Source organism: Trifolium pratense, linkage group LG7, assembly GCF_020283565.1.
Source record: "Trifolium pratense cultivar HEN17-A07 linkage group LG7, ARS_RC_1.1, whole genome shotgun sequence".
In the NCBI taxonomy this organism is placed as follows: domain Eukaryota; kingdom Viridiplantae; phylum Streptophyta; class Magnoliopsida; order Fabales; family Fabaceae; genus Trifolium; species Trifolium pratense.
The window spans coordinates 9,527,879-9,540,291 of NC_060065.1; the positions used below are offsets into that span (position 1 = coordinate 9,527,879).

Below are 12,413 nucleotides of genomic sequence, written 5' to 3' on the forward strand. Positions count from 1 at the left end.
TTTTTGTTCTTGGCTAGAATGTGTATAGAAATGTTTTTTTCTCTTCAGTAATCTCTGTAAAAAAAGATGTAGCAACTCAATTTCCCTGTCATTCCTATATGCAGAGGGCACATTATGAGGAGTCATGTTTTAAGCCTGAATCACTAGGAAGTGAAAAACCATTCTCGGATTTTAATATGGTTGCCCTACGCCCCCGATGAATTGTTCACACTAGAAAATACACTACGGGAAGATATCTCCCGTTAAGATTTACACTGTCAGGAGATATCTTCATATAAGATTTGCAGTATCGGAAGATATCTTCCAGTAAGATTTGGAGGGTGCGAAGAGCAACCATCTTTTAAGAATTAGAAGGAAGAAAAAATAAATTACGGGTAATCTGTCTTGGTCTTGCCCCTTAGAATTAGAACAAACTTATAAAAAAAAGTGTCTTTATGTACTATTGCTTATAAATTATCACGTGGATTACTTAATCCATGGATATACAAAAATTAATCTACCATTACCTTTCTCTTACCTCCGTTAACCAACCCAAAAACTCATCTTTCTTTTAAACTATAGTGGCTGGGACGAAGAGTAACCATCTTTTAAGAATTAGAAAGAATAAAGAAAAAAAATGTAATCTGTCTTGGTCTTGTTCCATTTAATAATAGAAAAAACTTAAAAAAAAAAAAAAAAGTGTCTAAGAATATTAGAAAAAACTTTTTTAAAAAAGTGTCTTTTATGTACTGTTGCTTATAAATTAACATGTGGATTACTTAATCCATGGTTCATCCAACAATTATTCTACCATTACCTTTCTTTTACCTCCGTTAACCAACCCAAAAACTCATTCTTCTTTCAAACTACAGTGGATGCTACAACCTTCGCATGGAAGTGTTCTATCATTTAATGATTTTTGCAAAAGAAATTAAGATGGTTATGAAATTTCTGTTTGTTTAGTGCTTTAAAATAGTTGACCATTCTACCAAAAGTCTACGCCTTTTGTCAAGACATTTATGAAATTCCTATATGTGTCGTGGTGTTTGTAGGACGAAGAGCAATGGTTTTCGTCATAGATCACAACTCTGCAGGGAAGAAGATCGAGTATTAGCAAGGAGAATGAAAGATGCACAAGGGTTAGGTCACATAAATGTCATTTTATTTTACCGTTTCAAGGTTTTGTTTTCGTCACCGTAACTACTAACTAGGAATGGTAGAGAGAACTAATCCTCTCTATTTTTTCTGCGGTTAAATCATAACCATTGATTCTGAATTATTTTGTATGGTTAACATAATTGAAAGACAATTGATGGGTCACTACATACAGAGTGTCCAGTGAAGAGGATTCATGTTCATTGGTAACACTTATACACACCATATACAAGTCTAGAACTAAATCTAGAATGCTCTACAAAGTCAAAGACATTTTTTTTCCACTATCATTATCCAATCCACCGGACCTCCTAATCTGGTTCGGAGATTAGTTCTGTCATCAAGTTGTTTGAGTCCCTGCCGATCGCAGTTGTGGAATCGAATCGTGGTCCTCCCTATCAAGTTCAGCATCAATCACCACTAGACTAACTTGGGAAGTCAAAGAATCAACATTATACTTAATAGACAAAAGTATGAAATTGAACAATGTTTTCCAGAATCAATAATCAAATTGAAATAGTCATATTCTTATCAACCAAATTTAGAACACGATATGAGCCTGATCCATCCCCGTTGAGGGCAGGGAAAACTCCCATCCTACAATTGCAAAGCCTTGTACGGCTATGCCAAACAAACCCAAGTCACATCCGAGTCATCGTATTTATCTCGTAACAAAGTTCCAAAATGATGGAATATACCGCAATGTCCAATTCCCACTTGTCACTACCAATATCCATATAATCCACACAATACAATTCAAAATATGTGGCTTTCTGAAATTTACGTGACAAAGGTACTATTAAATTATCAACGTCATTTAAATCTAGTGGCCATAAAAAAAAATGTACTACTTAAAAAAAATGTACTATACTTTCATAAAAAAATGCTATCAACCAATATTTAAATTTTGTTTGTAACTAAAGTTCAGCTCTGTTCATGACAAAGCCTCATTGAAGGGAAATGAAGCCCAATACTCAGGCTTTCGCCACAGGCCCGCCGCACGTGACTTGTTTTCACCGCGCAACTGTCTCACGTGCCGCGCTTTCTGAGACTCATCTTCCTCCGCCGAACCAAAAACTCCAACAATTCCGGACCACCAAACGCCGCCGTATAAACCTCTCCCTTAACCGCTCCAGTCGCATAACTGCGGCTGTAAACGATGACGTGACAGAAACTTCAGTTGAGCGCGGCGAGTCTAAAGAATGGTCTCGAGCACGAAGCAACCGGCGAGGGGTTCTGATGGCGCCGTTTCTAGCAGCGGGAGCTTCGTTTCTTCTCTCTGCGACGACGACGAGGGCGGCGGAGGAGGAGAAGGTGACGCCGGTGGAAGTAACGGCTGTGAAACCGGAGGAGGTGAAGAAGATTGAAGAGGAAGTGATAACTTCGAGGATTTATGATGCGACGGCGATAGGTGAACCGTTGGCGATAGGGAAAGAGAAAGGGAAAGTGTGGGAGAAGATGATGAATGCTAGAGTTGTTTATTTGGGAGAAGCTGAACAAGTTCCGGTTCGAGATGATAAGGAATTGGAGCTTGAGATTGTGAAGAATTTGCATAAGCGTTGTGTTGAGATTGATAAGCGTTTATCTTTGGCTATTGAAGCTTTTCCCTCTGATCTTCAAGAACCACTCAATCAGTATATGGATAAAAAGTATGCATTTTAATTTAAATTTTAATCAGAATCACTGAATTTTATTTTTGTTGTTGTTGTTATTGCAATAACAAGTCTTAGAGCTGTAGTTGGTTTTGGATAAACAACTTAATTAAGTACTTATTGAATAAAGGTTTATATGATAAGTCATAAGTTGTTTTCATATTAGTTATTAGCTGTTTTATATCTTGAAGAGTTTATTGAAATACGCTGAAAAGAGCTTGTAGACATGAAAATTGAAGTGCTCATAAGTTGTTTTCATATAAGTGCTTAACTGTTTTCATAACTCTCTCAAACACATTCAAGTACTTATGAAAGTAGATAAGCTCAGATAAGTTTTTCAAAAGTCAATCCAAATGCACCCTATGTCACTAGTGCCTTGAAAATAGCTAAATTGGTGGTTTTTGTTATGTTATGCTGAAATAAGAATTCAATTATAGATTTCTGTTTCTTTTCCCTTGGTTGCTACTTATCTGTTAAATCCTGTCTCTTTTATTTTATCATTGATATTGCTTCTCACAATTCTGTGTTGCTTACTAAAATAACTTGACTGTCATGGCAGGATAAATGGAGAAACCTTAAAGACTTATACGGTGCATTGGCCGCCTGAACGATGGCAGGAGTATGAACCTATTCTTAGTTACTGTCGTGAAAATGGAATTCGTCTTATTGCTTGCGGTACTCCACTGAAGGTATGTTCAAATTTTCAATCAAACTCATGTATATATTTGAAATGTTCATTTTGTCTTCTTAAATTTCTGTGGTGGGTTAAGTAGGAGTAATAATTTAACAATATCATTACTGCATTAGACGCTCAATGTTATGACAATTGACTTACCATAGATTCAAATGGTAGGCACTGAAATGATTAAAGCATACAACACAAGTGTCTTAAAATTTAAACTTTTAATTGCATTATGACAATGACAAGAAAAACCAAGCCACTAGGTTTGGTTTAGTGGTGAGGGGTTGGGTAATATGCTAGAGATCATGGGTTCGATCCTCAGCTACAATTGTAAACAAAAAATAAATTACAAGAAAAACCTAATGTATGAAAGATAAACCCCGATTCCCTGAATTAGAAATGAATTGATAATACTCAAGGTTCCCAAATTTAACAGAAGGTTTAATAAAGCATTTTTGAAAAAGAAAAGAAAAAAAATGATTTTGGAAACTTGCCTTAGCTGGTATGGTAATATATAAGAAGAAAATCAGATGATATTTTGAAAGAGTGAAGGATGACATGAGAAAATTTAGGAGCATTAAATAGACCCTGCATGTTTTTTACTAAATTTTGGTTTTTGATAGTGTTGTATGGTTCAGTAGATCCATGTAACTAAGTCTACTAAGGAGAATCAAGCTCGAGTCTTGTATCCCTGGGTCAAGTCACATAAAGATGATATCTAAAAATTGATCATTTTCTCATCAACAGATCTTAAGGACTGTCCAAGCAGAAGGAATTAGTGGGCTAACAAAGGCTGAACGTAAATTATATACACCTCCAGCTGGTTCAGGCTTCATATCAGGCTTTAATTCTATGTCGCGTAGATCTTCAGTTGATAGTACTCCAAATTTGTCATTTCCTTTTGGTCCAAGCTCATATCTATCTGCACAGGCTAGAGTAGTTGACGAGTATACTATGTCCCAGATCATCTTACAGAATATGTCTGATGGAGGGGTAACCGGTATGTTGATAGTTGTAACTGGTGCAAGCCATGTGACATATGGATCTAGAGGAACTGGAGTTCCCGCAAGAATTTCGAGAAAATTACAAAAGAAAAATCAAGTAGTTATATTACTTGACCCAGAACGACAGTTCATTCGCCGTGAGGGAGAAGTTCCCGTTGCTGATTTTTTGTGGTATTCTGCTGCCCGACCCTGTAGCAGAAATTGCTTTGACCGGGTTGAGATTGCTCGGGTTATGAATGCTGCCGGTCAGAGGCGAGATGCCCTCCCACAGGTTAGACAGCCATTACATTCACTAATTATCTTGCTGTTACTTTTCTTTCTCTGTTGATTCGCCTTCCAAATTTAAGCCATTTATGTTCTCTCATTGCCCATTTTGGTTATGCAAAATTTGCGAGATTTTACATGTTGCTATGTATCTTGTATCAGTGCCTTGTATGAATTATTTTTTCTGTAGGATTTATCCCTTTGGTGTTTCATCGTCATTTATCCCTTTAATTGATATTTCTGTTATCTGTTTGGTAAAATGTTAATTGACACGGATTGTGCATTCCAACCTGCTGTTGTGAAGATTTGTACTTGAATATTGATTGTCTCATAGTACTTTTTTTCTTTTCCTTAAATGTTGGAAATGAGATTTATTGCACAACAATATACTGTATGATATAAGGACTTGAACGTGAAACTTTTGGGATGGGTAACTTGTGATAATGAAATATAATTCTTTTTTAATAAAAAAAAAAATTCTAAAATTAAAGTATCTCTATTCTATAATTTGGTATACATATATTGATTCCAAGTGTTTAAGGAATATAATTGAGCAATCGACATTGATAACTAGTTTAAATTGGTTGAACATCTGATGATTAGGTAGTTGGTGCTTTTTTAGATCTTTTTTTTTTTTATATGCACCTATTTACCCTTTAAAGTAATCATCCTTTAGACAGGATGGTGTCTGCCATTATTGGTTGTGGACATGATTATATTTCCTTTTGACTTCAGGATCTTCAAAAGGGAATTGATCTTGGTTTAGTATCACCAGAGGTATTGCAGAACTTCTTTGATCTAGAGAAGTATCCTTTGCTTTCAGAACTCACTCACCGTTTCCAGGTAAATTTGTATTTTGAAAATAAAACCCTGTACTTTTAATCATAAGATTATTTCATCATTCTCCATCTGGTTCTTCTTGATACAGGGTTTCAGGGAAAGATTGTTGGCCGATCCCAAATTCTTGCATAGACTTGCCATAGAAGAAGGAATATCAGTAACAACTACATTATTAGCACAGTATCAAAAGCGGAAAGAAAACTTCTTTCAAGAGCTTGACTATGTTATTACGGATACAGTCAGAGGATCAGTTGTTGATTTCTTTACAGTGTGGCTTCCTGCACCGACTTTATCATTCCTTTCCTATGCTGATGACATGAATTCTCCTGATAACATTAGCTCTCTATTAGGACTTCTTGGCTCCATCCCAGACAATGCATTTCAAAAAAATCCAGTGGGGACAAATTGGAATCTCAATCATCGAATTGCATCAGTTGTATTTGGTGGTCTAAAACTCGCTGGTGTTGGATTTATTTCAAGTATTGGAGCTGTGGCTTCATCAAATTCACTGTTTGCAGTTCGTAAATTCCTTAATCCAGCAATCGTCGCTAACCAACAGATTGCAAGGTCACCAATACTCAAAACAGCAGTTGTTTATGCATGTTTTCTTGGAATATCAGCAAATCTCCGTTATCAGGTATTTAGCGAATTTGTATGTTGCAATGAATTTTTCAGTTGTAATAATAAAAGACTTAAACAAACATTGGACCTAGTTTCTGTAGGAATTGGCATTTACATTGTCTAGTTCATGGTTTACGAAATTATGTAGCATGAGTTGCTGTGTTTTCTTGAATTTTTCCAGTATATGATTATTGACACAGGACAAAGTTTGCAATTTAGAAATTTGAGTATGTTGACATTTGAAAGCAGGGAATGACTACATGTATCTTTTAGTACTAGTTGTGGTGTGATTTTCTGACTCACTAGGCAGGTAGTACTTGAAGTCGCATAATTGGAAAGAGAAATGCTAGTCACTCTCTCTAGACACAATTTTCAACATACACTATTATTGGTGAATTTAATGTGAGTCTCACTAGATTATGTGACTTTCATTCTTTAATCGGCGAGACTCATTCACAAAATGGTGAGACTTACATGAAAATATCGCCCAATAATAGTGTGTTGGAAAGGTTGTAGTTAATGTGTTGCTACTTGTTAGTATTTCTACAACTAGAAATATTGTAATGTAATGTAGTTTGCTTTATTATCTCCTTGCAACTTAGGATCCTTCAAGGAACACTGGATACTGTTAAAAAGCATTGTGAAAAAATGCCGTGTTTAATTTTCTTCTCCTTTCTACTTCATCTGCACTCTGTCTGCTGTGTAATTATTTGAGGATATTTTCTTTCTGAGAATTGGATATGTTGTTGTATAGTTCTACTGTTAGTTACGTGATAATCTTGTACTGTAAATTTGCATCTGATTTGAGACTTTGACTGGCCTTCTGTATTAATACTGAATTTAAAATATTTTTGTTATTCAGATAATTGCTGGGGTAGTAGAGCATCGGATTTCTGATCAGTTTGCTTCCCAAACATTTCTTGTAAATATGCTATCTTTTGTATCACGGACAATCAATTCTTATTGGGGAACGCAGGTAAGATATATTTTCTTATAGTTATCAAAATCATGCTACCTTGTAAATAAGAGAGAATTATTTTGAAACCAAGGTAGCATAATTTCGATTGATGTTGATCATTCATCTACATATAGTTTATAAATTTGACTAGGATTTCTTAAATTTTATTTTTTGGCAAATTGCTGCAGCAATGGATTGACCTCGCACTCTCGACCGGATTGCAAGTTAGAAAGACCGAGTTACCTGAGTTACCTACATCAGATTCTCCAAATAGAAAGATCGAGTTACCTGAGTTACCTACATCAGATTCTCCAAATCAAGCTGTAATCTTATGCAATGAAACAGAAGAAGCCAACATCGATGAGATTAAAAGTGAATGAGGTGAAATTCCCCTTGTGACATTTTTTTGTAATTTGTATATTTTTTTTTCTTTCTTGAAGAGCTAGTAAATAGGCACAAAGGAATAGGGATTGGGATTTTTTTCATGATAACAATACAATTCCTTTCATAGCTTAATTGTATACTTCTACTTTTTATATATATATATATATATATATATATATATATATTCCCACATCCCAAATTCATCAATGTAATATAACGAGTATTTATTTATTTTCAATCCAATAAATAAATTTTTTATTAATACTTTATACTTTTGTTTCTGTAACTGATGGACACGTGGTTGAAATGGAAACCAGAATAAGTCAATAACCATTATCGGTTAAAGGGATATCTATTGGGTCACCTTTTTTAAACTGGGATGAAAAAAATTCAGAAGCACTTGCATTGGACTTTCTGATATGGAATTACTCGTTTGGACATCTTCATATAGAATTAATATGAAGTAATGAGTCTTCCTATGGATTTGTAGTAAAATTTATATCAGTAGTTTTAGATTATTTATCACAATTATAAGGGATAACTTACTTTCAAAAACTTAGGGGGTAATGGGAGTAAATATTCTTATAATGAAATTTCTTATGATCTTGTTACATTGAATTTTTTTTTTTTTGTTTATTATTCTCTTGTTAGATATTAAGAAAGTTGTGTTATGTTAAAACTAGTGAATATTAATGAAAAGCATATAGACGTAAAGTTTCCGCATGACATTATCATGTAAAATTTCACATGAGATGATCCATTTCTGAGCGTAACAGGGTAGTCTTCTGGTCTGTTTATTGGTAATGGAGTAATTAGTTGAGGTTTAGCTTGAAATCGTGAATCCAGTTAAGTGAAACCTTCCTAGCTTAATTAATGGTTTTACTTATAGGCATTGTCAATGAGAAATATTACTTTGTCTATGCAGTGAAAGAGAATCTCAGAACATCTTTATTACATGTAATCGAACATATACTATTCCTTTCTGTTCTTTGGCCAAACTTAGATTTGGCAAAAGATAACAGAGAAAGTAATTTAAGGCAGGGATTACAACATGAAATTTGAAATAAATAATTCGTCGATATATCTTCCACAAAACCTATTGTGCATCAACTTTCAGTTTTTTCTGGGTTCTGTCCTTCCTCCATTGTTTGGACCAGCGTCTCTTTGACTTTTTGTAGGGCATGCTCAAGGTTTTCCAGCTGCATATTTTTTGTAATTCATGAGTCTGTCTTGAGTTACTTGGTTTAAGGCTTAAAAAAATTTATTTTTGTTTTACTGTAAACATATTTTTGGAAATAAACATTTCACTAGCAGTTCCATACCTCTTGTCTTGCGAATCTGTTGTATACGTATAATCCACTATACAGATCAAAACTACATCCCATGACTGGTTTTTTCTGCAATAATTTTCTTATATGTTACATGAATTCATGATAGCATATACTATAGCTATTTGAGTTTAAAAGAAATATGTTAAAAACTAGTATTTACCAACTCAACAAGTGTTTGAAAGCCCTTGGTGTCAATAGGGGTGTTTTTAATATCCATTTCTGCCAATGCCCTGGTAAAGAAGACGCCAAAAGTTAGGTCAGTAACCGTAATTATAGGTCCTTGTCTGTCTTTGATTGGTTAGAAAGATATGTAGGAAGCTGCATACCTGCCTATTGTGTGTGTGATAAATTGACTCTTTGCAGCTGCTTTGTCATGTTCCTCACATGACATTTCTACCATTTTGCAACCCTGCAGACCACACAATATTATGAAATATATTCACCTTAGATATAATTCATAAATATAAGGCTTTCACAACTGTTTTTTGTGCTTTCTTTTGGAAATATTCAGTTCAGTTGTGGTCCTTAGCTCATTATGATTTATTTATTTTTTTGCGTTAATCATGCGGTCTCTGGAAAATAGGGGTCTTAAGAATCTGGAATTCAGCCGAAAGATAAATAAAATCTAGTCAAAATTCGAATTTGGTTTTTCTGAGTAATTCATCTTTAACTAGAGCTCATTAACTCCGTTCAATCAATTTTATTTTTTTTGTCAAGTAACCTAGTGGCTAAACTCACCACCTTCAATCAATTTATTTACCATTTTCTAATTTAATTATTCCAAGTAGATAACTAATTAAAGTAATAATATAAATATGCTAAATTAACATGTAGTTGTTGCCCACTTTGTTTCTTTCTTAAACAACAAGATTAACCATAACTAGAGCTCATTAAACCCACTAACGTTCAATCAATTTATTTATTTCCTAATTTAATTATTCCAAGTACATAACTAATTAAAGTTAAGTACATAACTAATTAAAGTTAATATAAATATGCTAACTTGACATCTAAAGTTAGGTTCTTAGTTGTTGCCCACTGTGTTTCTTTCTTAAACAAGATTTACCTAATTAGTGGGCCAAATGCAAAAGCAAAGCTTTTTGTCATTGCTGACAGATATTAACCTACCTCACTTTCAAAAATATGGAGAAACTTAGAGCATGTAACTTCATCCTTAATTCGAACTTTATCAAACATGAAAGTCAGATTTTGCCATCCATTTTTCCCACTCACTGGTCCAAACATTGGATGTGTGCAAAGTATATCTGACTCCTCAGGCAGCACCTTAAAACATAGGAAACAGAAACTAAATCAATAATTCAATTGAAACAAAACCTATGAAGCACGGACATTCCTCAGATCAGGTGTGTTCAGGTGCACGACACCGACTACACTTAAATTATTATCGGTATCGCCATGTTAGTGTCCTTGTCGTGTCCGTGTCTATGTCCATGCTTCTATGACTATGGTTCCATGGTAGATATAAATGTAACTGAAAAATGCTTACTCTTAAAAGAAGATTCTTTGGGTGCTCTTTAACTGAAAGAACGTCAACAAAAAGTGTTGGTCGTTTCAGACAATTTAATGGCATTGACCCAACAACCTCTGATAATGATGAAATAGATGTACATAGCAGTATAACATCCATATCAGCATCAAGGAATGCTGTGATATCCCTGCAGAGTTTAAACACATGCATCATGAAATGGGTTTTATGTATGTTAGGCTATTCAATGTAAAGGTGGTTTTTTACCTGAAGAAATGGATACCCATTTGGAGACAAAGATGAGAATAATCTGTTCGAGAAGTTGCAAATAGAGTATGGCCTTGTTTTATCATTGTGTTTGCAAGAAATTGGCCAAAAGTGCCAAACCCAACTATGCCAATTTTGAGAGCTTGAGAAGATGATGATGACATGTTTGGTTGAATAACAAAAATGATGTTTGCAAGAATGATAATATGAGAGGAATGAATATAGATGCGGCTATAATAAGTGATTAAGTTTTCATAAAAAAAGTTAAGTTATAAATGAAGGTGGAGTACCACTGTTTATTAGGGTGAAGACAACTAGGCATAACCTTTCTAACCAGTCATTATCATATTAAGAAAAAACTGATTGGCACAGACAGCGGCTATTGCACGCCAACACGGTTTTACATTTGCTTCAAGATTTGATTCTAGAAGAGCTTATGTTAAGTAAAGTACTTAAACAAGCTACTCGGTCCCTTGAATGATAATCAATTAACAATGGAAATTATAATTTCAAAAAAGTGCCTTTTGTTTGAAGTTATTCCATTCCATAATTCTTATTCTCCTTTATTGTCAAGAAAAAAATTCTTATTCTCATTTCAAAAAATATTATAATTTCTTGCTTCTTTTTGTGTATAAAAGTGGGGCATATAAAATTTAGAATAGTACTAATAAATATGACTTTAAATAATCCTCACTAATAAACGGTGAAATAGAAATTCTTTAGATTAATCTTTCCTTAAACTTAAACTGATTACACCGTTTTCAAAAAAAAAAAAAAACTTCCCCTTCTACTTGTAAAAAATTTCAAAACAATACTTCCGTTACAAAAAATGAGAAAAGATTTCAATTTTGTCAAAGAAAAAACTACCACTTCCGTCTCTAAATATAAGATTTTTTTTAGATTTTTTTGTCCCTTTTTTATAAGACCTCTTTCATATATTTTCAAGAGCATTAATTATTTATTTACCAACATATCCCTAATTAAAGTACATATATATTTTTTTAATAAATACTTTAGAAAAATAATTACTCGTTCTCTTTTTTGAAGGATAAAATAGTAAAAACAATACCAATTATCAACAAATTTAATGCCACAACCCACTTTCTTAATCTCCACAATTTTCTCAATGGGGTATAAACAAATATTGCAATTTTATCATCCTATTTAGTAATATTGTGTAAAAGATGTCCTTCATAATTAGTGATTTTGTGAATAATTATATCTTATTAAATGTGTAACTATCTATTAAAAAAAGTGTGTAAATAGTTAATTTTGTTTATATAATATACAAATGAGTATATATTTTATTGCTTGAGACCTTCCCCTTCTTGTAATATATGTTACTAGACGATTACCCGTGCGATGCACGGATCTTATTCGCTGTTTTATGGTATAATATAACATCAAAAAATTATTTGTATAGGTAATAAATTTAAAATTGAAACAATAGGTATTATCAAAATAATAATAACAATAGAAGATATCTAAATGTGATAGAGATATAAATATCAAATATGTGTTTATACATTTAAAAAAAAACTTATTTTATACACCACATTTGAAGTTACATTGGTATATTCTACGTTAACATTGGTTAGCAATATTTTTAACTCATTCTTTAGTATAACTCTGGAAATGACAACATATAATTGACCATGGGAAAAAATTGATATAGAAACATAATAAGTTTTTTTGTATTATAAATCTCATTGGAGGATTCTAAGTTGGATAAACTACTTCATTATCGAATTTGTCATTTTTATTAATTTGAAACATATTTGGACAAAGAT

The 12,413-nt window shown here is 33.3% G+C and overlaps 2 protein-coding genes across 2 annotated transcripts; one reads left to right on the forward strand and one right to left on the reverse strand.

Annotated features, from left to right (window-relative positions):
• Window positions 1-1,904: 1,904 nt before the first annotated feature.
• On the forward strand, window positions 1,905-7,807 carry LOC123894839 (protein RETICULATA-RELATED 5, chloroplastic-like). Its single transcript, XM_045944915.1, has 7 exons — window positions 1,905-2,783; window positions 3,346-3,475; window positions 4,216-4,743; window positions 5,472-5,579; window positions 5,665-6,213; window positions 7,060-7,173; window positions 7,344-7,807. The coding sequence occupies exons 1-7, from the start codon at window positions 2,095-2,097 to the stop codon at window positions 7,533-7,535; spliced, it is 2,310 nt and encodes a 769-aa protein (XP_045800871.1). The 5' UTR covers window positions 1,905-2,094; the 3' UTR covers window positions 7,536-7,807.
• Window positions 7,808-8,464: 657 nt separating this feature from the next.
• Window positions 8,465-11,305, reverse strand: LOC123894840 (arogenate dehydrogenase 1, chloroplastic-like). The gene is made up of 7 exons (XM_045944916.1): window positions 10,624-11,305; window positions 10,378-10,546; window positions 9,999-10,154; window positions 9,197-9,279; window positions 9,031-9,100; window positions 8,862-8,936; window positions 8,465-8,738 (listed from the first exon to the last, which is right to left on the reverse strand). The coding sequence occupies exons 1-7, from the start codon at window positions 10,785-10,787 to the stop codon at window positions 8,646-8,648; spliced, it is 810 nt and encodes a 269-aa protein (XP_045800872.1). The 5' UTR covers window positions 10,788-11,305; the 3' UTR covers window positions 8,465-8,645.
• Window positions 11,306-12,413: the final 1,108 nt, after the last annotated feature.

Excerpts from the sequence above, each read along its gene's own strand:
- LOC123894839 (XM_045944915.1), top strand. The coding sequence starts at position 2,095 with ATGAAGCCCAATACTCAGGCTTTCGCCACAGGCCCGCCGCACGTGACT. Across the intron at positions 2,784-3,345 it reads AATCAGTATATGGATAAAAA|GATAAATGGAGAAACCTTAA; the intron begins GTATGCATTTTA and ends CTGTCATGGCAG. Across the intron at positions 6,214-7,059 it reads CAGCAAATCTCCGTTATCAG|ATAATTGCTGGGGTAGTAGA; the intron begins GTATTTAGCGAA and ends TTTGTTATTCAG.
- LOC123894840 (XM_045944916.1), bottom strand. The coding sequence starts at position 10,787 with ATGTCATCATCATCTTCTCAAGCTCTCAAAATTGGCATAGTTGGGTTT. Across the intron at positions 10,547-10,623 it reads ATGGGTATCCATTTCTTCAG|GGATATCACAGCATTCCTTG; the intron begins GTAAAAAACCAC and ends TAAACTCTGCAG. Across the intron at positions 8,937-9,030 it reads TTCAAACACTTGTTGAGTTG|AAAAAACCAGTCATGGGATG; the intron begins GTAAATACTAGT and ends AAATTATTGCAG.